We start from the raw sequence: 21,030 nt of genomic DNA, 5'->3' as shown, positions 1-21,030 counted from the left end.
CCTTCAGAAACGATCTATTAGAAGTCCCAGCATCAAGTGCATCTTTACAAGTCTTTACATCAGCTGCTAATTCTTCAGTTGTACATTCATTCCCTTTGGAGCTCAAGTTCCAGTAAATGTCAATCTCTGAGTTTAATAAAAGGGATCAATGCAAAATAAAAGTTTTAGCAAGACAACACCTTTTAAATGGAAGATACAATGATGTAGAGTGGCTGTGCTCAAGAAACTACACAGGCAGGACTTCAGCTACACGTCAGCTACAAACTACGGACCAATGCTTGTCACATTGTCTATTCCAGTGGAAATAATGAATTGATGCTGCCAGCATTGGCATAGTGCACCATGCATGTGAGCATGAATAACGTCTGGGGAAACCTTATAATTTAATTAAAATATGTCGGCAAACATCCATAGACAGGCACCCTGAAGTGCTGTGCTTTGTGCAGAATGATGACAAATACGTGGGTTCCTGAAGACAGAATTGTTAATGCTCTATGAGAGCATATTGTTCCATCAGGCAAAGACCCTTGACAACAATGGCAAGTTTTCAGACAATTTAATCACCTTAAGAACGTAGATTTTCTAGACAGACACTGGAGAAAGGACCTTCCAAAGAACATGTTAGGACCTTGTCTTTCTCCACTGCCTCTGTGTGAAGCTTAACATTAAGTATCTGCCACAAAGTGCTTGTAAGACTTAACTAGTTAACATAGTGATCAGCTTAAAATATAGGCAGTTATTGGGAAATAAAAGAAGAGGAAGGCATTAAAATGAAATGTAGGTGTTAGGATTAGGGTCAACATAGGTAGATTATCACAATATGAAAGGCCAGAAAGAGAACTTACTGACAGATTCTTGCATTTACACATTATGAATTGCTTGGATGATCTGCAGATTTATTGCATCATAGGTAGATTAACCTTTGATTCACAAATGGTAATTTATTGATGATGAGTTTCAACACACTTGTGATTTCATTAATATAACTAGTGGTTATCCTGTAAAAGTATGTGCTTCTTCTCCTGTTAAAAATGCAGCAACAGAACAACGTTTTACTTTATGTTTTCAGATTCCTGCTTTTTGCCAGCCAATGATCTCACCCACAGTTTTTCTTCATACCTGAAGGAAAGTGAGTCAAAATGTTGGTCTGGATGAGATGAAAGTTGTATGGAAAATATTGTTAATGCAATATTATTGAATTTTTTATCTGTACCTCCAAATATTTTTAATTATTAAGTATTAATGACTTTAAGGGTTTGCTTTTTTCTTCATGACAGGTCTTGTTTTTCTGGCTCTTTTTAACTATCACTTTTTTGGATCAAAATTTTGTAGAGTTTCTTCTGATTGCTGGGGATTGCTTGGCAGTAATTTATTGTGGCTTCATGAATAGGTGTATGTATTGTCTTACATTAAAAATCCTGCAGCTGTCTGCTGACATGAACCAAGAGAATTTTTATTCTTCTATTTATTTATATAGAACTTCTGGTCTGGTAAATGTTTCCTTTCAATTGATTTTCTGGGATACAAATTGCCATATGTGGCAAATAAAGACTGTCACCTTATGAACTGTTGATTTTTAATGCTTATCTAATTTGTTCAGTTATGTGATATTTCTAGATTTTATTTATTTTGGGCATTTTATTTTCCAGTTTCTCAGCCATGACTAAATTGTTGCCAGAGATCCAGACCTCATAGGAGTCAGCGTGTTTGTTCTTGCTGCTGGCTACCATTCATCATGTACTCTTGTAATTTAAAATTGTGGCATATCATACTTTCTGTATATGTGTACATGGGCTTTTTCATTGCAGTCTGTCCTAAGTGGGCAAAACTCCGTAAAAACCACAAGGAGAAGAAGTCAGTGGTGATGCTGGTTATCTGCAGTTCTGCCCTTCGTTCCTTGGAACTCATCAAGTATGTCGATAGCAAATGTTATGTTGAGGTTGGCAGTCAGTCAGAGGTTTTGTTTTGGAACCACAAACATAAAGGCAGAACTGGGCCACTGTCCTCTGCTAGTCAACAAATTCACTGACTTGAACTGATACAATAGCCCTTGCTTCTTTAAACTGTGAGAGTCTGGTGTTTGGTTTTAGGTTGAAGTAACTACTTCAGTTGCATAGAAGTGCTATTTTTATTAAAAAAAATTAAACAATTTGGGGGAAACATACAACATGTTACATCTGGGAACAGAGTAAAGCCATAAAACATCATGATTCACCACTAGAAATCATGACTTTGCACCAAAGGCCATGAGGACAGGGCCTGAATGCTTGCAGGTTCTCAGCTAGCTCAGCCTGGCAAAACTCCTGTGCAGAGATGATTTTCAATGTGCCTTGTCCAGTTCTTTCCCCTTCTTCATCATCTGCCTTCTCATTCCAGGAGTCTTGATGGCTTTGATGAATTAATGTATACCTCACAAGTTTCATCCTTGTCATTTGTGTCTTGACCCCATTTCCTGTGATTTTCTGTCAGTTCGGCATAAGATGGAGAGTTGGGGAGTTTGATTCCATGCCACAGATGGAAGCGTATATACAGCAGCTGTATTAGTAGTGCTTACCCCCTGCATGCAGATATTGCTCTCTGAGACTTAAGTGGTTTATATGTATACTTGTGTATAAACTTCTAGCTTTGCACAGGAGAAAATTAAAATTCCATGCACTGCAAAAAGCATGCAGACAAAGCTGTCTCTAATGGCATTCATTAAGTACTGAGTATGTTGTGTTTTGCTTGATTAATACAGAACATAGAGTTTGCTACTGTGTGCCAAAATGGAGTGTCAGAAAATTAAGTGAGGTTGTCTGACAAATGAGGTTTGGTTAACTGGACTTGGAATGATCTCTGCAATAAAGACTGTAGCAGCCTAAGTTTCCTCAGCAGCCACGCTGCAGGAAGACTCTAAAACATAGATTGGTCCATGAACAGATCTTTCCTTTTGTGCCCACACATGTATGTTCATTCATTCCTATATCTCAGTAGCTGAGATATTTTTGAATTAGAATTTGTGGATTAGTCAGTTTTGAACTAAGTTAGCTATGAAAGCATAGGCCATAATTATGAAATAGCTGAAAAGCTATCTTAACAATATTACCCCCTACTGATATCTTCTGTCGTGTTTGTCCAGTTGTTGATGACTGTTGATCAAGTAGCAAAAAGGAATGTACGTATCATTTAAAGTACAAGCACAGGTCAGTGGGGGACTTTGTCTCAAGCACACTGAGAAATGCCAGTTAGTTTTACTTTCCCTCTCTGTGGTCTTAATCTCAGCCATGATGCTTACATTACCTTTTTCCATATTTTTATTGCTAGGTCAATGACAGCATTTAAAGGAGACTGTAGAGTTCTCAAGTTGTTTGCAAAGCACATAAAGGTAAGAGAGCTGCAAGGGAATTCTGATAGAACAACTAAATGACTAACTAGTGTCATATCATTTTCTTTTTGAAGTGTTTAGCAATAGTGCCTTTCATATAGCATTCTTCAGTAATATTGGTTGCCATTGGTAGCCAAACGTCATATCCCATATCTCTGCAATCCTATGCAGAATGTAGATACTTATGCAGTCGCAATGTTTTAAAGATGTTCCACATTCTTGTGAGGTACTCATTCAAATGGCTTTTGCCTGTTTAAATAGAATATTCGCACACATAGGTTTATAGAAGCAAACTGTACTAGCAGCCATATTTGTATTCTGCCATTTAATGTCTGGATACCCAATATCCACACCTGTTGGCGGGCACACATTGTGCAGATGCTGGAAGTAATGAGTGGACATTTGGCCTTTGATATAAATGCTGTCAAACATACAAATGTCACTTGCTTTAATTCACCCTTTTCCAGTGTCTTCATCTTACAGCTTAGAGCTAATTCAACTTTACCAGTTTTCCAGATATTTCCAGATACTTTGTTTAGATGCTGAAGGAAGCATATTGTTCTCACCTCCAAAAATAGCTGGCGGAGTAGCAGATTTTTGAAGTTGAAAATGACTGATCTTCTAGAGAATTGTGATGCTCAGCTGGCTGTTAGATTTCTTTGACTTTCTCCCAGATATATCAGTTTGGCAGTTTGAAAGATGAATAGCATTTGATATTTGATGGTATTCTAGAAGGAGATACTGTGAGATTTTGAATTTATTTCCAGCTCTTTGCAAAGAAATTTTAAAGCAGTCATGGGTTTACTGTAATTTGTCTTTCTCTTTCCAAATTAGATTAAAGAACAGTTGAATATGTTGGAGAAAGGCGTGTTCCACATTGGGGTTGGAACTCCTGGGAGAGTAAAAGCGCTAGTGGAGCAAGGTAGGAGAACAAGGAAGGTTTTCTCTGAAGGTATCTTATACTTGGACTCATGAGAAGCGAGACTTAAATTGGTTTTGAAGTGCTGAGGTTGACATCAGTCTGTGAATTTGGGCATTAAACTGTCCAATTCTGTTTCTGCACTTCTACTATGTCAGTCAAAATGAGGTCAAGATTTTAGTAGTTGATTTTATGATCAATTTAAGCTGTCGTAAATCAGTATTAGCTGTGAAAGGCAGAGTAATACTTCCCCCTTCCCTCGTCAGTGCCCATTTATTCCTGCTTCCTGCTTCTTGTGCTAGCCCAAGAGTCTGTTTGGCACCTCAGTGGTCTGATCCCAATTAGAACTGATCCCAATTAAAACAAAACCAGTGTGCACTCAAAATCAGGTAACGAGCAGACAGAGGTGGGGAACTTCCTCTTTTGGCAGAAATACTGATTTTTGCTGACTTGAAAGTGATTACAAAACCATGGTGTAAGATAGAGAGCTTCAGGAAACCAAACACTGCAAGTAATCAAAAGGAAATAATGGCAGAAGTCATTGTATCGTATGTCACTCTGAGCTTAGTGTAAACTTTTGTGAGAGGTGAATGAAAGATTTTCTTGATGATTTGATTTTATTTCTGATTTGCCTGTAGTGAAATTAATTATGCTATGTAAATCTCTTTTTCCTAAATTTTGAGTATTTTTAATTATTCGGTAGACATTATGTACGCTAAGAAAACAAACAACAAAGTGACAGGATGATAAGGCCACAGACTGGCTGTGGATTGGGAGTCTATTGCTCTTTCCAAAAGGGCACAGGAGTAACATAGCTTTGTTGCTTCCTCTGCCCTCTGTCGACATTAAATCATTACTGCTCAGCATGTAGAATCATAGAATAGTTTTAGGGTTGGAAAGGACCTTAAGATCATCTAGTTCCAACCCCCCTGCCATGGGCAGAGACACCTCACACTAAACCATATCACCCAAGGCTCTGTCCAACCTGGCCTTGAACACTGCCAGGGATGGAGCATTCACAGCTTCCCTGGGCAACCCATTACAGTACCTCACCACCCTAACAGTAAAAACTTCCTCCTTATATCCAATCTAAACCTCCCCTGTTTAAGTTTCAACCCATTACCCCTTATCCTGTCACTAATGAATCCTAATGATTAGTCCCTAATGAATAGTCACTCCCCAGCATCCCTATAGGCCCTGATACTGGAAGGCTGCTATGAGGTCTTCATGCAGCCTTCAGCACATTGCCATGAGGGTGGTGAGACACTGGAACAGCTTGTTGATGCCCATCCCTGGAAAGCATTGAAGGCCAGGTTGGATGGGGCTTTAAGTAAACTGGTCTAGTGGAGGGTGTCCCCCCATAACAGGGGTGTTAGAACTAAATGATCTTTAAAGTCTCCTCCAGCCCTAATCATTCTATGATTCCGTGTTGTGTGGAGGCAGCTTTTGGCAGGGACACAAGGCATATCATCTCATCTCAAAATCTGCTCCTTTTTTGACACCTTAGTGTAGAGTGCCAGTTCACTAGAGAATTGACAGTAGTCAGAACTGATACAAAAAGCCGTGGCCATCACCAGAAGACCAGAGGCAAATACAACAGCTGGAAGGCCAGTTTTCTTCTTTCACCACCATTTATTTGGAGGATAAACGAAGTGTTCAGCAGCACCACTGATATGACTCACATTCACATAGCACCTAGTCCTCTAAATTGCTAAGCATTGTCAATTCCTGTTAGGCTAGGGTCCTTGTAACTTAACAGCTCCTCATCTGCTGTGGAAATTCAACTCCTGAGGATTCATCAGAGGAAGTTTGAGGAATTATTTTCTGGCAGGATGTTAGTTCTTGACAAGTCTGGCAGTGGTAGTTGTTCTGCTTTTGTGTTTATCTTCCAAAAAGACATGGGATTATGCAGTTAAGGGAGTTTGCAGTATCAGTGCATTAGTTTTCCAACTAGCAAATGTAATACTTAAGTGTTCAAAGATTAGCTTCCTTGGAAACAGACAGCAAAAGATGTAAAAGCCATCAGTAATTTTGATAAGCACATGTCATAGTATCTGTCGTGGTTTAAGCCCAGCCGTAAATCAGAACCACACAGTCTCTCTCTCATTCTCCCTCTCCCCCCCAGCTCCCGGAGGGATAGGGAGGAGAATCAAAAGAATATAACTCCCAGGGGTTGAGATAAGAGCAGTCCAGTAACTAAGGTATAACACAAATCACTGCTGCTACCACCAATAATAATAATGGTAAGGGGAATAGCAAGGGAAGAGAATACGCCGCTCACCACCCACCAACCGATACCCAGCCCAACCGAGCAGTGATCTCACCCTTCTGGGTAACTGCCCCCAGTTTTACATCCTGGGCATGACGTGCTGTGGTATGGAATATCTCTTTGGCTAGTTTGGATCATGTGTCCTGTCTCTGCCTCCTCTCAGCTTCCCCCCCTCCCTGGCAGAGCATGAGACTCAGAAAGCCCTTGGTCAGACTAAACATTACTAAGCAGCAACTAAAAACATCGGTGTTATCAGTGCTGTTCCCAGGCTGAAAGTCAAAACACAGCACTGCACCAGCTACTAAGAAGGAGAAAAAAAAATGACTGCTACTGCTGAACCCAGGACAGTACCTTAGTAGCAAAATTTATGTTGCTGTTTTAGATGGCCTGTGCTTGGACTCCACAAAATACATGATTCTGGATTGGAACTGGAGAGATCAGAAACTAAGGAGAATGATGGATATACCTGAGGTATTGTATAAGCACCTGTATATATTATAGACTGTGTATTCATGACTTTTTATTCTAATGCCCAGATCTTGATCAGTAAGGCTTTCTTTCTCTAAAACTGACCTCAGTGGTCTAGAAACACCAAGAACTCAACATTTGACTTGTAAATCTGTACTCTCAAAAGATTTTTTTCCTTCTTTGTTACAAGTCTCAGCTGTGACTTCCACAGTTGTGCTGTTAGTTTCTTCTGTTTATGCTAGATGGTTGTTCTACCTGTTCTCAGAAAGTTCAGTAAGAGGGCTTTCTGCAAAAGTTTCCTCAAAAACTAAAGAAAACTTGGGAGAAGCTTTTACCTCCATCTGAGAGCAAGTGACTTCTTGTGAGTAAATCTACAGATAGCTGTCCTTTGGGGATGAGGTGGGGGCTCACAAGAGGCAGGGTACAAACTACGTAGAGCCATTATTGATAAACTCCTTTTAAGATAATTCCCCATTCTCCTCAATTCTGTTATCCAGCTTTCACATATATTGCTGACAAGGCATGTTTACCATATGTGGGACATCAGCTGGTATCTACCCAGAGAGAATGAAGGAGGCAGAGTCCTCCATCACTTGTTGTAAAGCTCTCAATTTTCTGCAAAGTGTTTCCTCTTCTTTGCATGTTTGGATCAGGCTGACTTGCAGAATCTCCAGTGAGAAAGGCGATTTTTTGAATATAGACATTAAGCTGCTTCACGAGTGAAACAAATTATCAGTCATTAATCCTTCTCTGTGCTTGTCTGTGCGTTTGAATGTGCTGTATTGTACAGTCCCATATATAAAAAGATACATGTTTCTAATAATCTCAGATAAAGCACACCGCAAAAAAATACACTGCAGGGGTAAGTAGCACAAACTCCAGCTAGGAGGCTCCCTCTTGTGGTAAATACGTAAGAGGCTTTTTGTATCGTGGTTGCATTTACATGTAAGTTTTTGAAGAACAGAGAACATGGATTCACAGACACAGCAGTACAAAAAGTTCTGGTTGCAGTGGAATGGATTTTATAAATCGACTGAAGAAAATATACATACAGTAGACTATAGGTGATCCACCTCAAAAACCTGAAGATACAGTGCTAAGATTTTCTTTTGGGCGGTTGCAAACCTGAGCTATCCCTTTCAGCATTGTGGGCAGCATCACAGCATTTTTGCATTAATATAGGCCAAAAATTATAGGACTCCAGATAATTTTTTTTTGAGGCAAAACCCTAAGGCTTTCTTAGCATAAAATGTTATGGCTTGGTTTATGTTAAAACCAAGTAAGAAACAGTATCACTATACCTTCATATATATTGTGAGCCTAAGGAATAGATATTTATGCTTGATTACAGAACAGTGAATATGTGATTACAGAAGAGCGTTCAAACCTGCACTTGACGCAGGTAACACAACATACAGAAAGGTTTTTGACATCTTGAGCTATGTAAGTGGAGTGTCTTGCAACTATTTGTCCTGCTGCAGACATTAGGCAGATTCCTGAAATTTATTTATAAGGAATTTCAGCAATAAAAGATACCCAAGTAATGTTTTGGAGGCAAGTTATCTTAACAGAGTAGATACCAATGGGATGTTTTGCCAACTTGCAGACTTGAAATATGTAATAGTCTTAGTGAGCAGAGGATCTTACTATTCTACTTCTATAAGAATTGTAAATACATCCTTTGAATAGTCATAGGTTTTCTCAAAGAAGAGAAGAATTATAGTACCAAAAATGTAATTTAGAGAATTGGCAATTTGATATATTGATTTTTTTTCATCCATTTTTAATTGTGGAGGCAAAATTATACCCTTAAAATTAGAAATAAGTCATAGTCATGCTATTTTCAGTGCAGACATCAATTGTTGATAATTCTTTGCATATCTAAGGTGTTGCATTGCTAAATTTCATTGTAATTACACAGAAAGCAAGAACAGCTGGAAGCAAGTGTCCATTCTACTTGCTGGTTTTGTACTCACCTGATGTTCAGTGGAGAATTGTGTACACAGTTGTATATTCTGCTAAATATATCAATTTAACAACACATGAATCTTCTCACATGGCAGTCCTGCATCCTGTCATACCCACATAATGAATGGTGCCCTGATCCACTGCTCCCTCCGTTGCTTCAACATGTCATTAGTTAATGCTGTTGGATTTTTCTTCTCCCTCTTTCTGTTTCCCACTTCATTCATGCCAAACAACAGAAAGAAGGAAATAATAAATAAAAAGCTCACAAAGAAACCAGGGAGAGTGAATGAGTTTATCACTCTCTCTTGGCACACTGAAGTTACACTAATGTATAAAGTTTTAAATAAAAATTGATTGTATACTTTCTGATCTGACCAAAGGATACAGCTGTGAAATCTTTGTGTGGAGAGGTTGATGGGAATACAGAGCTGTTACTCCTTGGATTAGTTGTTCTTAAATTCAAATGGAGGGTTTTTTTAAAACCCAACACACTATTGTATTGTCTGCAAACAATACAAACACTGAGACTTGAGGAATTTTGAAAATATAGAAAGTTTCTGGCCTCATGAAAGTAAAAAGGTTTGCCAGAAACAGACTTGGGATAGAAAGACAGCTGTTTTCACCCTTATGTAGCACATCCAGCGTGGAATAGAAATTGTTTAGGCTTTGTCACATCATTTGTTCTGTGCAAAGTGGAGGCTCAGAAGGATGTAATCCTCAGAGAAAACAGGTGAATAGGTTCTTTGTAAGTGGGAAGAGGGAGCTATTTATGTACTAACCATGATGGTAATCTTGTGTTCCTGCTGAAATACGTAGTCAGTATTATTCTTTAATACACTTGTCTTTTATCTTTAGATAAACAGTGAGCTACAGTCATATCCATGTTATAAACCAAAGTACTTTGCATGTAGACCTGACCTTCATCCTGTTTTTCATTGACATGTGTCAGACACAGATGCAGTTGTGGCTGTTGCTATGTAGTACTGCCCTTGAACTACTTGGTACGGGTTGATACTCTGGAAAGTCCTTAGGAATTTTGCAGCCCAGGACAGACCTCTTGCTAGGGCATGCTTTATCAGCAACTTTTTTGTAGCCATGTTAAATGGGACTTCACAAGCCATAGTTGTACTTTAGGATTGCAGAGCAAATGCTAAGAGATTTTACAAAATGGAAACATTCAAGAACTCAGGACCTTGTATGGGAATCTCTTCTTTAATTTCTAGTCCTACAGTAAGATGCCAGAGTAAATAAATACTGATACTTAGCTAAAGCATTAGCAGTAACTTTTGATGCTTTCTTTGATTCTTTTTTTTCAGATAAAGAAAGAAACAATTGACCTACTGGAGATGAGTATTATAAAGCTGTGCAGAGAGGGGTCTGTGAAGCTGGGACTCTTTTAATGATTTTACCAACAAGGAAATAATTTGCAGCTGCATTTTACTATTATCTTGCCTGCAGTTGGAAAGTGATTAACAGGTGGTGGAATCAAGAATTTTGACTTTTCAGAGGTCTGTCAATATGGAAAGAATGCACATTGCAACTTTTTCTGAATTTTGTTTTAATAGTAAAACAGAAGTTCCATTTGTAGTTTTAGTATTATTTTTATTGTAGGAACAATGTGATACTGAAATCGGATACTTACATCACATTCACCTGCTAGATTTACTACTACTGTATGTCACTTCTAAGACTTCAAAGACGAGCACACTTGGGTCTGAAAGCCTTTATACAGCTCAATTTTCTGTTATCTCCCCTTGCTGTCCTAAAGGAGACATTTACTTCTTTCATGAGAATGGTGATCTCGTTCTTGCCTTCAAGGGTCTTTGAAAAGTTGGTATGAATTTCAGTAATTTGCCGAAAAGATAGGTGAAAAATATCTGTTCTAGAGCTGGCCAAATGCTCTATGTTTTTCTATTGCATGATAAATTATCTGTATATTATATTGAGATTTATTTTTGTTAAACTGTTGAAGTGTGCACAAAATATTCTCCTGTTTGTCCATTTAAATTAAAAGAAAATGATCCCTGGGTGATTCTTTTGTCTTTTGTGGATATTAGGGAATAGATTGATTTTTTTCCAGAGGACAAGATGTATAGAGGTGAGCAAATCATCAGCATCTTGGAAAGCCATTGATCCAAATTAGATGTTTTGAGAATGAGTTGCCCTTTTGTGATAAAGAACATGTAACTTTTTTACAACTTTAAGTTGTATCTGAATCAACAGCATTGAGTGTAGTAGGTTAAGAAAATTGATTTATTTAGTCTTCCAAGACAAATGTTTTCTGTCTAATGCTGTCTCAGCACCTGCAATCCTCCCTAGTGGCATCCCATGGAATTAGAGTAGAGCTCCTTTCATTGTATGCCATGCCTGTTAGCTGGGCAGCTATGGAAGTGAAGGGAGATTACACTGAAATTCTTGTATACCTGGCAAATTAATAAGATGTAACAAATCCTACTGAATTGTGGACCAGGAAGAATATATTTAAGGCTTTTCCAGTATGCATAAGATGGACACCCTGACCAAAGTACACAGTCATTTGATTGGTGCAAGCTGATTATGGGGATCCAGGCACAACTGTAGAAAATGAGGAAGAGAGAGATCCAGTTAATAAGTAATTCCTGGCTATAATGCAGGTTTGAACAAACAGTACAGTCTTGCAACAGTAAGGACAGAATCTCAGCCTAAACACTCTCCAGCGCATTACGTCTTCCTCTCACCAAGAAGAAAATGAAAAACAAGATGAGCTTTCTCCAGCAAGAAGGAGAAGCATGCCCTTCCAGGTGTCCGGATAACAGTGCGTTCAGACAACAGAGACTACCAGCTTGGAAGCCCCAGTTTACCATCACAGCTGTGCTCTCCACCTTCTTTCTCACAGGCATGTTCTGCCTCTCTGTGGGAGTCTGCCTCATATTGTCTGCAAACAGCATCAGAGAAATCCAGGTTTGTTAGGGGTTATGTTCCTAGTATGCTGTGAAGAGGAAACTGGGGTACACTTAGAGGAAAAAGGCTTTGTATTTTTGCTTCTAGATGAAAATGGCAGCAGTGGCTTCATGTCTTGGATACATGTCCAGCAGCTAGCATTCCTGCGAAATCCTCAGAAATAATTGGTCAGAAATAAGATCTGAGCACTGAGTGGTTAACTACATAGTAATATGTAAAATATGGGTGGTAATTTCTGACCCTGCTGGTAATATTTGAAATGTTGCTATTATTTCCTGGTTTTTTTGAAGAAGAATAAACTAATCCCTTTGATAGTGTTTGGTATTAGAGGAACTTAAATGTTTGCTGTGGCAAAATCTTAAAATGCATTGAGATCTGATGTTTAAATGCCTCCAGGAGGCAATGTTGGTTAGACCTATGGTGACTGAAGCCAACATTGAGCACTAAACCCAGGCAGTTTGAGCAGGGTGGGCCATAGTGCACATGGGCATTTGTCAAGCATTATTACTTGGTCAACCAGACAAAGCTGCGGAAGTGTTCTTCACTCAGCGCTCCTTTGCGGAGGAGAAACCGTGAAGGTTCTGCAACAGTCATCAAAAGGCTTTAAAACATCTTTAAACTAGGAATAAAATTTGTGAATGTTCATTGAGGCCAAGTCCTGATTCTCTGCTGTTGGTTTTTAACAATGTTTTGGCAGTCCAGAGTCACTTAGAAAACTGCTCTGAAAAATCTTGGAGCAAAAACCCTAACCTTTTCCTATGTGCGTGTCTTTTATTGCAATACCTCTGCTTGTTCACTTCTCTGACAGATTGATTATTCAGATAAATGCTCAGATTGTTCAAAACTCCGTGAAAATTCATCTAATTGGAATAAGGAATGCCTCTGTTCTGTTAATTTCACGCTAAAGGAAGATATATTGGTAAGTGGATGCAAGAAGCCAATTCAAGTTGCTTAGTACCTCCCATTACTTATACCCCTGTATGATAAAATATACTACTCCTGCTATGTAGAGCTCCTTGACTAAATTTTCTTTGTACTTTTTAAAAACATGAAATACTCAAAATTTTACACTTTTGCCTTTTCTATTCATTTTGGTACATGTTAAAAATGAACAAGATCAGGCTAACTCTGTCCTTGGTTGGGAGATGTCCAAGGAGAAGATGGAGATTGAAGGAAATGGTATTTGTTTGTGGAGGTCACATCTCTTGATATCCCTCTGAGTCAGTAGCAAACCCTTCCCCTTTGCCTGGGGTTAGCTGTTGCTGCACTGCTAAGCTCTCAAATGAGAAGGAAATTTGAAGCTCTGACCACTTGTCATCGGTAAATCCCTGTCATCTTTTTTATGAGGGCTATGCTGTTAATCCCCAAGGTCCTTGAAATAATTCAAGTCCAGCAATGTAATTCTGCAGTTTCTTTTGGAAAAAGTATCCTTCATTTCCTGTCCTAACCTACTGGGGCATGTTTCTGACACTGTTAAAATGCTTCATGTTCCACCAAAGAGATCTTATGCTTAGTACTACCTAAATGATCACTTAAAATTACAACACAGTTTAAATTATAAAGTCACTTTAGGGTTGGTTCTTCAGTACCGAACAGGCTGTTGAAATACTCTGCAATTCTACAGATTACATTGATGATTAATAAAGTTTTTAATAGTTTATTGATTGTATTTGGCTGCCTAGCATTCTTCTTTGAATCACAGCACTAAACTTCCCTAAGGGTTCAAATAATTGATGAGAGGCAGCTTTATTTTTAAAAAAATCTGAAGGAATTAAGAGCTAATGGGTGCTTTTTGAAGTTTTTTGTGCATCTTGTTCTATGGAAAATAAGTGTCTTGCCTCCATGAAATTATTCAGTTGTTGCAGATTCATGGCCAGCTGTGCCATCTTGAGTAAAATAATAATCAAGCATTTTTATTTTAGGTTTCATTTGGTAGTTTAAATTAAGTTTACTTTTGTGCCAAAATACTAGAACTTTTAATTAGGATAAAGACTAGATTGTAGTCAGTGTCCACTAAAGTAATTGCTTAGCATGAACTTACCAGCACTTAATTAACTGAGTGCTCTCTTCCCCTCTGTTTTTAGCAAGTAATAGGATTTCTCTTTGTCAGCATGAACTTGTCTTATTGAGGGGATATATTCTTGGATTCTAGGGTGATGTTTTTATGTACTATGGGCTCCAAAACTTCTACCAAAATCACCGTCGATATGCGATATCAAGAAGTGATGCACAATTGTTGGGTCAAAATGTAAATGTAAGTTTTCTTCTTTATATTATGAGATCTGCAGTATTTCCATCAGGTGCATCTTTGACCATATAGAGAGCTAACTATGTGTAACTGTGTGTTAAGATGCCTCTAAGGAATAATAATAAGGTACAGATCTTTTTCAGCATTTGGTCTCTGCTTCTGTGATTGTCAGGGCCATTACGTCTAATGAGAAAGAGAAGAAAAATGAGGGGATAAATAAAAGGTGTCAGTCCAGTGTTGCATTTCTCAAACCTGCACCTTATAGGGATGCTAGCTAAAAAGACAATGTCTTTATAAAATAAACCTTCTCCTGGTGTTTTCAGTTGTCTTAGCCAGAAGTGTTTTAAGCTGTGCTTTTACTATAAGGTTGGGGAATTAAGTTATTCTGAGTCTTCCATTTTGCCATCTGGCTTTGGAAGTGAACAAGGAGCAGGAAAAGGTGTATGATGAAATAGCTGATCATGTAGCATTCTAACAATGCAACTTAGAGGTCTAAAAAGGAGGCTAGACAGCATCACCTGCAACAGGCCTGCATAAGAAAATTGGAGAATGCATTCATTGCTTTCAGGTTTTTTACTTACAAATCTAAAAAATTTTCTTTGGCTTAAAAGCAGCATTTATATACACACAGTCCACACACATGTCCTCCCAGTACATGTAATGATTATGCCATAATAATCTCTCATTTCTATAAAATGCCTCTTGTAACTCTCAAGACATGTTCCCTAAAGATTTGCTTCTCCAGGTGCCCAGTCAGCTTGTTTGCACCCAGGTGTAGCCACTTCTGGCTTTTGTACCAATCAGACACACAGCTTACTAGAGTTATTTGAGAATATTTCTGCATTTAAATGTGCAGATTTATAGTTTCTCATGAACTGGGATAGGAGAGATGTGTTAAATTTTAGATGGGCTTTTGTTTCTCTTGCTCTGTCTTCATACATCAAGATTTCCCAACATAGAACTGCAGTAATGTGGCTAACTGCATCTGCTGTTCTCCACCACTGCAGCAGTCCAGGTGAAAATTAAAAAGAAGGAAAAATAAGATGTTCAAGGGTAAACCAAAGCTTCACTGGAACATTTGTAATTGTAGCTGGGTTACAGTAGCAGATCCCAAAACGAGTTTTTGTAGTCTGGAGATGGCAAGTCCACAGCAGAATTTGGTGAAGACCTTAGGTTTACTTACTGTGATACGCAGCGGTGTAGCACAGGTGTCAACAGCATATTCATTTGGATGTATCACTAATGTGACCAAAATGGGCTGGAGAGTTAATTATGCAGTAGCGTTTCAGGAGAAGGAATAGGAGGAGAACATTAACACCACCAAACTACATCAAATCTCCAGGTTCTGTGCCTGATTGTTTTGTAACCTTGAATGCAGGTTGAGAATAGTTACTGTGCGCCCTTCACAACCTACCAAAATGGGACGCCCATGGCTCCATGCGGCGCTATTGCCAACAGCATGTTCAATGGTAAGTAGGTATGTTCCACATCTACCTTACATAAAACTTAACACTTAAAACTTTGTTCCATTACCCCAATCCAGCTGAGTCCTGATACTGCAAAATCTTTCTTTCACTAGAAGTTTTGTTTAGCAGTGCTACTGTGGCGAACAGGGGGCTCTCTTTCCTTCTGCTTGATAACTTGCCCCACATTTTGAAACTGAGAAAGATTTTTCATTTAGTAAGGCCCTAGTCAATGTGAATATATTACAGAACTGAGGAATTGAGTACCTGGTGAAATAAGGAATGGTGATTTAGTGTACTCCCTTGCTAAAAAAAACCCACATTTTTGTGTAGTGATGGAGAGCCCAGATTCTACCTTCCCACAGGGACTAAGCCTGTGCATCCTTCTAAGCACTTGCCACAGGGGCGTGCATAGAAGGATGTGACATATTCTTCACATTGTTTTGGATCTTTAGATCTGCATAGTTGCATTTTGCTGGAAGCATACATAGTCTTATTTAATTTGATCCCAGATTTGATCTTATTTATAGTAACTTTATGGACATCACCTGCCTATTGAGTACATTTAAGCTGAAATGCAGAGGGCTCTTAGCCATGAATACTGGCAGATTTCAGAACGGATTTCTTTGGGAGGAAAGGAGACAAGAAATGTCTACAGATTTTTCTCACTTACCCCATCCTTTTTATCTGCCCCCGTCTGTTGTTTTGGGTTTTTGACCTGTTCCATGCAGCAGTTTTTGACAATGCAGCAGCTGTTCTCAAGTAGCTGAGCCACCCACACCAGAGCACTTGTGAAGGGCAGCTGTGTTCAGTAACTTCTAGATCCTTTTGATCTTCATCTGCCTACCCACCTACCTCCTCTGGAAGTCTGATTCACTGGTCTCGGCTCAGACCTAGGCAAACAGAGCTACCTTCCTGCAGCCCACATTGTTCTGGAGCCCTGGCCACAGGATAGAATGCTCCCTCAGAGAACTAGGGATATTAAGATTTTTAAATGCTGAGGGTAAACCTCTCAGTGTCTGCCTTGCATTTGTCCTTAGTGCACAGTGTGATGAAAGGTTCCAACTGTTGGTGATGTGTGGGAAGGGACTGATGCCTAAATCATAGAATCATAGAATCATAGTTAGGGTTGGAAAGGACCTTGAGATCATCTAGTTCCAACCCCCCTGCCATGGGCAGGGACACCTCACACTAAACCATATCACCCAAGGCTTCATCCAACCTGGTCTTGAACACTGCCAGGGATGGAGCATTCACAACCTCCCTGGGCAACCCATTCCAGTGCCTCACCACCCTAACAGGAAAGAATTTCTTCCTTATATCCAATCTGAACCTCTGCTGTTTAAGTTTGAACCTGTTACCCCTTGTCCTGTCACTACACTCCCTAATGAAGAGTCCCTCCCCAGCATCCCTGTAGGCCCCCTTCAGATACTGGAAGGCTGCTATGAGGTCTCCACACAGCCTTCTCTTCTCCAGGCTGAACAGCCCCAGCTTTCTCAGCCTGTCTTCATATAGGAGATGCTCCAGTCCCCTGATCATCCTCGTGGCCCTCCTCTGGACTTGTTCCAACAGTTCCATGCCCATTTTATGTTGAGGACACCAGAACTGCACACATTACTCCAAGTGAGGTCTCACGAGAGCAGAGTAGAGGGGCAGAAAATCCTGCTCTGGTGGTTCATTTCTGTCCCTCTGCTGTAAAAGAGGATGCTTCCCATTCACTTTTGATGTCTTAGCTAATTTTCTAATTTCTCTGTTATACTGTTTTGTAAAATGAGGAAGATAGCCAAGTTCCTGCCATGAGAAAGGTTTTAAAGGTTTTTGAAGCTAGCAGTAAAGAGAGCAGTCAGACAAGCAGATAAGCAGCAGAGGCTCAGAGAATTGCAACTGCTCTTAGTAAACCAGAGGCAAAGAGCTGGGGAGGTAGAACAGAGAACAATCACTTACTCAGAAGAGCATGTCTAAGCCTGAAGGAGATGCATGACACAGCTTTTGTAGCAGGATAAAAAAATGTTTTCACTGATGCTTGTGCAGTTGAGTTATGGTTTTCATGTTTCCTAAAAAGCAGCCCCTCCCCATCTGTATCATCCAGCTATCCCTGCCTGTCATCTCATTGGCTGCCTAAGTGTTTGCATAGATGTTAATGAGATCTATAATGTTTTTGCCTTATGTTAAACTAATCTAAGTAGGAAAATATAATGGCTAAAAACAAGTGCCTTTTGCCCACCGGAACAGGGATATCATGGTTAAGCACCACTTTCATATTTTTAAGTTTTCTATTCACTTGAAAGATATTTCAGTGTGAAAGTTTCTGTTATTGATGCTGACAATTAGAATGACTGTCCTTTACTCAGATGTATTGTTTCTTGTATTTCCTGCAGATACTTTTGATCTTTTTTACAATCTTAACTCATCTGTTACTCAAGTACCACTGTTGAAGACTGGAAACAGCTGGTGGACAGATAAAAATGTGAAATTTCGCAATCCAAAGTCATACAATCTCTCTTCTGCGTTTGCAGGTAAGAATGATTCCACTGATATTCCTTATTTTTCAATGGCTTCCCTACCTCTTTTCCTCTGTGTGAGGGTCTCCCATTCTGAGATGTTGCCTTTGGGAGAAGTGCTTCCCAAAGCAGTTTGGAGAAGCAGCTTTAGAGGGTGACTGAGAGCAAAAGGCAGATTTAACCAAAATATCACTTTTTTTAATCACTGACCATAGAATTTTTATTCTATTTTATTCTTTTTTGGTTTTTTTCATCACTGACCACAGAACTGGAAGAAAGTGGTTTCAAAAGACTGAAGTTAGCCCATGTCAACATCCTTCTGTACAGTTTCTTGTAATGCATAATCTGTTTAGGAAAAGAAAGGATGCAGTCCCCTTTATTTTTTTCCTATTGAAAACATCAATGAAAGAGAATTGCGTGTCACATCTATCCTTCATGTCTTTGCAGATTCTTAGACAGTTGTTAGACAAGTGGGACTGCCTTCATCATTAGTTCTTTAAAACAGCTGTTTTGTAGCTGCTGCCTTGTTATGGTTGATCTGTATTGAAGTGTGGCCAAAAGTTCCCTATTGTGGATCAGGGCAGTACTATGCACAGTGCCATATGCAAGAGTTAATTATCTAAGTTTTCATATGACAGACTCTAAATAGCATAACATCTGCCATTAGACTGCAGAAAGGTGCATTTCTGGTTGTACAGGAATAAATTAAAGTAACAAAATGAAGGCAAGCTCCTCATTATAGAGAGCATGTTGCTTGCTGAAGAGGCAAGAATCCAGAATAAACAGTATTCTCATTTGTGCAAGTCACTTTGTTTTTCCTGAGCTTACAGTTTCTGACGTGTAGCATCTCCTGGGTAATGGTAAACTCTGTTCATTCATGTTTGAGGTGAGTGAAATGTTTGGTTGAAAAGTGTTATCTAGCATATATAATTCTTCAGTACTGGATAGAGCCCTGTGTCTCTTTAACATTTCATATTCTGTGTTGGTTTTTAGAAGGCCCAGAAGTCACCAATGACTGACAGTCTGTCTTTCCTGGTTTCTTTCCTATTTTGTCAGGGACATCAAGACCTCCTTACTGGCAAAAGCCAGTATATTTGTTAGACGAGGAAGATGAAAGGAACAACGGTTATATAAATGATGACTTCATTATCTGGATGAGAGTGTCAGCCTTTGCTACCTTCAGAAATCTTTACCGTCGTGTCAGACGGATAAGGCAGTTTGCAGATGGCCTTCCAGCAGGGAATTACACTTTTCATATTTCTTACAGTATCCTTTCATGTTATTCAAGACTATTAGATAGTTACAAGATGGAGGTGGATGGTATTTATGTAGTAAAACAGCAAAGAAACTGAGAGAAACAGCCCAGACTAAGTCACTGTGACAAGACCTAGTTTTGAAGGCAATGAGACACTATAAATAGATTTTCTTTGGCCTGTGCAGATGGAGCTAGGACATGTTATCAAATAGGAGCAATGACTGGGGTTTTGGATTTGGGCCCCCTACTGACTGGAACTTTTGTTCTGCTGAAAACGCAGTCTTGCTCCAAACAGCACAAACTTTTCCAATTAAAACACTTATTTTGTCAGCAGTAGTTATGTCAAGATGATAATAAATTTCTGTCTCAGCCACTAGAGCTATGATTTTAAATATTGTAACACATTTCTGTTCTGAAAGTTTCCATGTAGAGAGATGTAAGGTAAAATGATACAACATTTTGGGTAGATAATATATTAGGTAGAGGTGAGCACTTCCCCTCAATGAGAGTATGTGGATCACCATTATTATCTAGTCGTTTGGGCTGGAAGGGACCTTAAAGATCATCTAGTTCCAATCATCATGCTAAGCTGCCAAAAAGGCTAATTTTCAACTGGGTTTTCATACAAATTAACATAGTAACAGTTACATAAATTATGAAACTGGAATTTATAATGTTTAAAAAAAAGTATTTCCATGTTTATACAGAGACTGTATTTAAAATAACTTGGCTTTCTTACCACCAGCTGCTACAGAGTTTTGGACCTAGAATAGCAGAGACATCACAGATCAGTTACAAGAATTTTTGCAGCAAATGCAGATCTCCAGGCTCTTTATGCCTTGGAAAGGGTTTTTAGCACTTACTACCACTTTTTCTCCTGGAAATAATGTAAACTTCATTAGTGAAACCTTAATGTCCTTCTATCAGATTTCCCTGTTACCAAATTCAAGGCAAGGAAGCATGTGATTCTTTCAACTGTGGTATGGAGTGGAGGAAGTAACCCATTCCTGGGAATTGCCTATGTGATTTCTGGCACAGCAGCAACCCTGGCAGGTTTTGTCATAACTGCTATCCACTTAAAGCTCAGAAAAAGGAAAACGTACTTTCAGAAGTAGTAGGGTTCCCTGGCTTTCTGAACAAAGGCAAAGGTGTGTTGTGAGAGAGGAACATGTAGCACCAACCTTTCATTCTTTCCCCTGAGCGCTGGATCTCTTTCAGTAACAGGTTTGGTGAACGCAGGCAAATTAAGGGCTATTCCATCATCCAGAACCTAACTTACCTGAGACTGCATTCTTATTATAATCTATGTATGCTCCTAGAAAACTGGTAGTGAGATGTACTTCAGTCAACAGACAGTATAGTGGGTTGAAATTGCAATGGCAAAGAAATTATGTGGTACTAATGTCTGGCCAGAAGTAAGGGTCTGTATTCAGTTCTTACTCAGCCCTTAATTCAGAAAGTATTTCTCTTTACTTAAATGGAGCTTCGAATGGGTAAAAAGTGTGTTCTTGATACAACAAAAAGCTTGAGCAGGTAGAACTTGGTGCTAAAATCTGTTTGTTGGCCACATGTGGGCTGACTGGCTTGGCTTAGGTTTTGTATACCTTTTTCAGGTATCCTGAAAAAGCAGCCAGT

General features: G+C 39.1%; 2 protein-coding genes across 4 annotated transcripts in view; both read left to right on the top strand.

Moving 5' to 3' along the window:
- The window catches only part of CMSS1 (cms1 ribosomal small subunit homolog), a 238,089-nt gene extending 227,520 nt beyond the window's left edge, over positions 1-10,569 (top strand). For all 3 annotated transcript variants that reach the window (XM_031051245.2, XM_031051244.2, XM_031051246.2), the window contains exons 5-10: positions 1,070-1,129; positions 1,809-1,911; positions 3,304-3,364; positions 4,199-4,286; positions 6,935-7,023; positions 10,305-10,569. In XM_031051245.2, the coding sequence (XP_030907105.2) occupies positions 1,070-1,129; positions 1,809-1,911; positions 3,304-3,364; positions 4,199-4,286; positions 6,935-7,023; positions 10,305-10,388 (485 nt within the window). In that variant the 3' untranslated portion in view covers positions 10,389-10,569. The remainder of the gene's footprint in view (positions 1-1,069; positions 1,130-1,808; positions 1,912-3,303; positions 3,365-4,198; positions 4,287-6,934; positions 7,024-10,304) is intronic.
- A 1,146-nt stretch (positions 10,570-11,715) lies between these two features.
- LOC101877132 (cell cycle control protein 50C-like) lies at positions 11,716-20,632 on the top strand. Its single transcript, XM_005151590.2, has 7 exons — positions 11,716-11,928; positions 12,737-12,847; positions 14,081-14,182; positions 15,555-15,645; positions 18,018-18,155; positions 19,197-19,406; positions 20,323-20,632. Exons 1-7 carry the CDS (start codon positions 11,716-11,718, stop codon positions 20,508-20,510), a joined length of 1,053 nt encoding a protein of 350 aa, XP_005151647.2. The 3' UTR covers positions 20,511-20,632.
- The last annotated feature ends 398 nt before the right edge of the window (positions 20,633-21,030 follow it).

This window comes from Melopsittacus undulatus, chromosome 2 (assembly GCF_012275295.1).
Source record: "Melopsittacus undulatus isolate bMelUnd1 chromosome 2, bMelUnd1.mat.Z, whole genome shotgun sequence".
In the NCBI taxonomy this organism is placed as follows: domain Eukaryota; kingdom Metazoa; phylum Chordata; class Aves; order Psittaciformes; family Psittaculidae; genus Melopsittacus; species Melopsittacus undulatus.
This window is presented reverse-complemented; position numbering and strand designations above follow the sequence as displayed.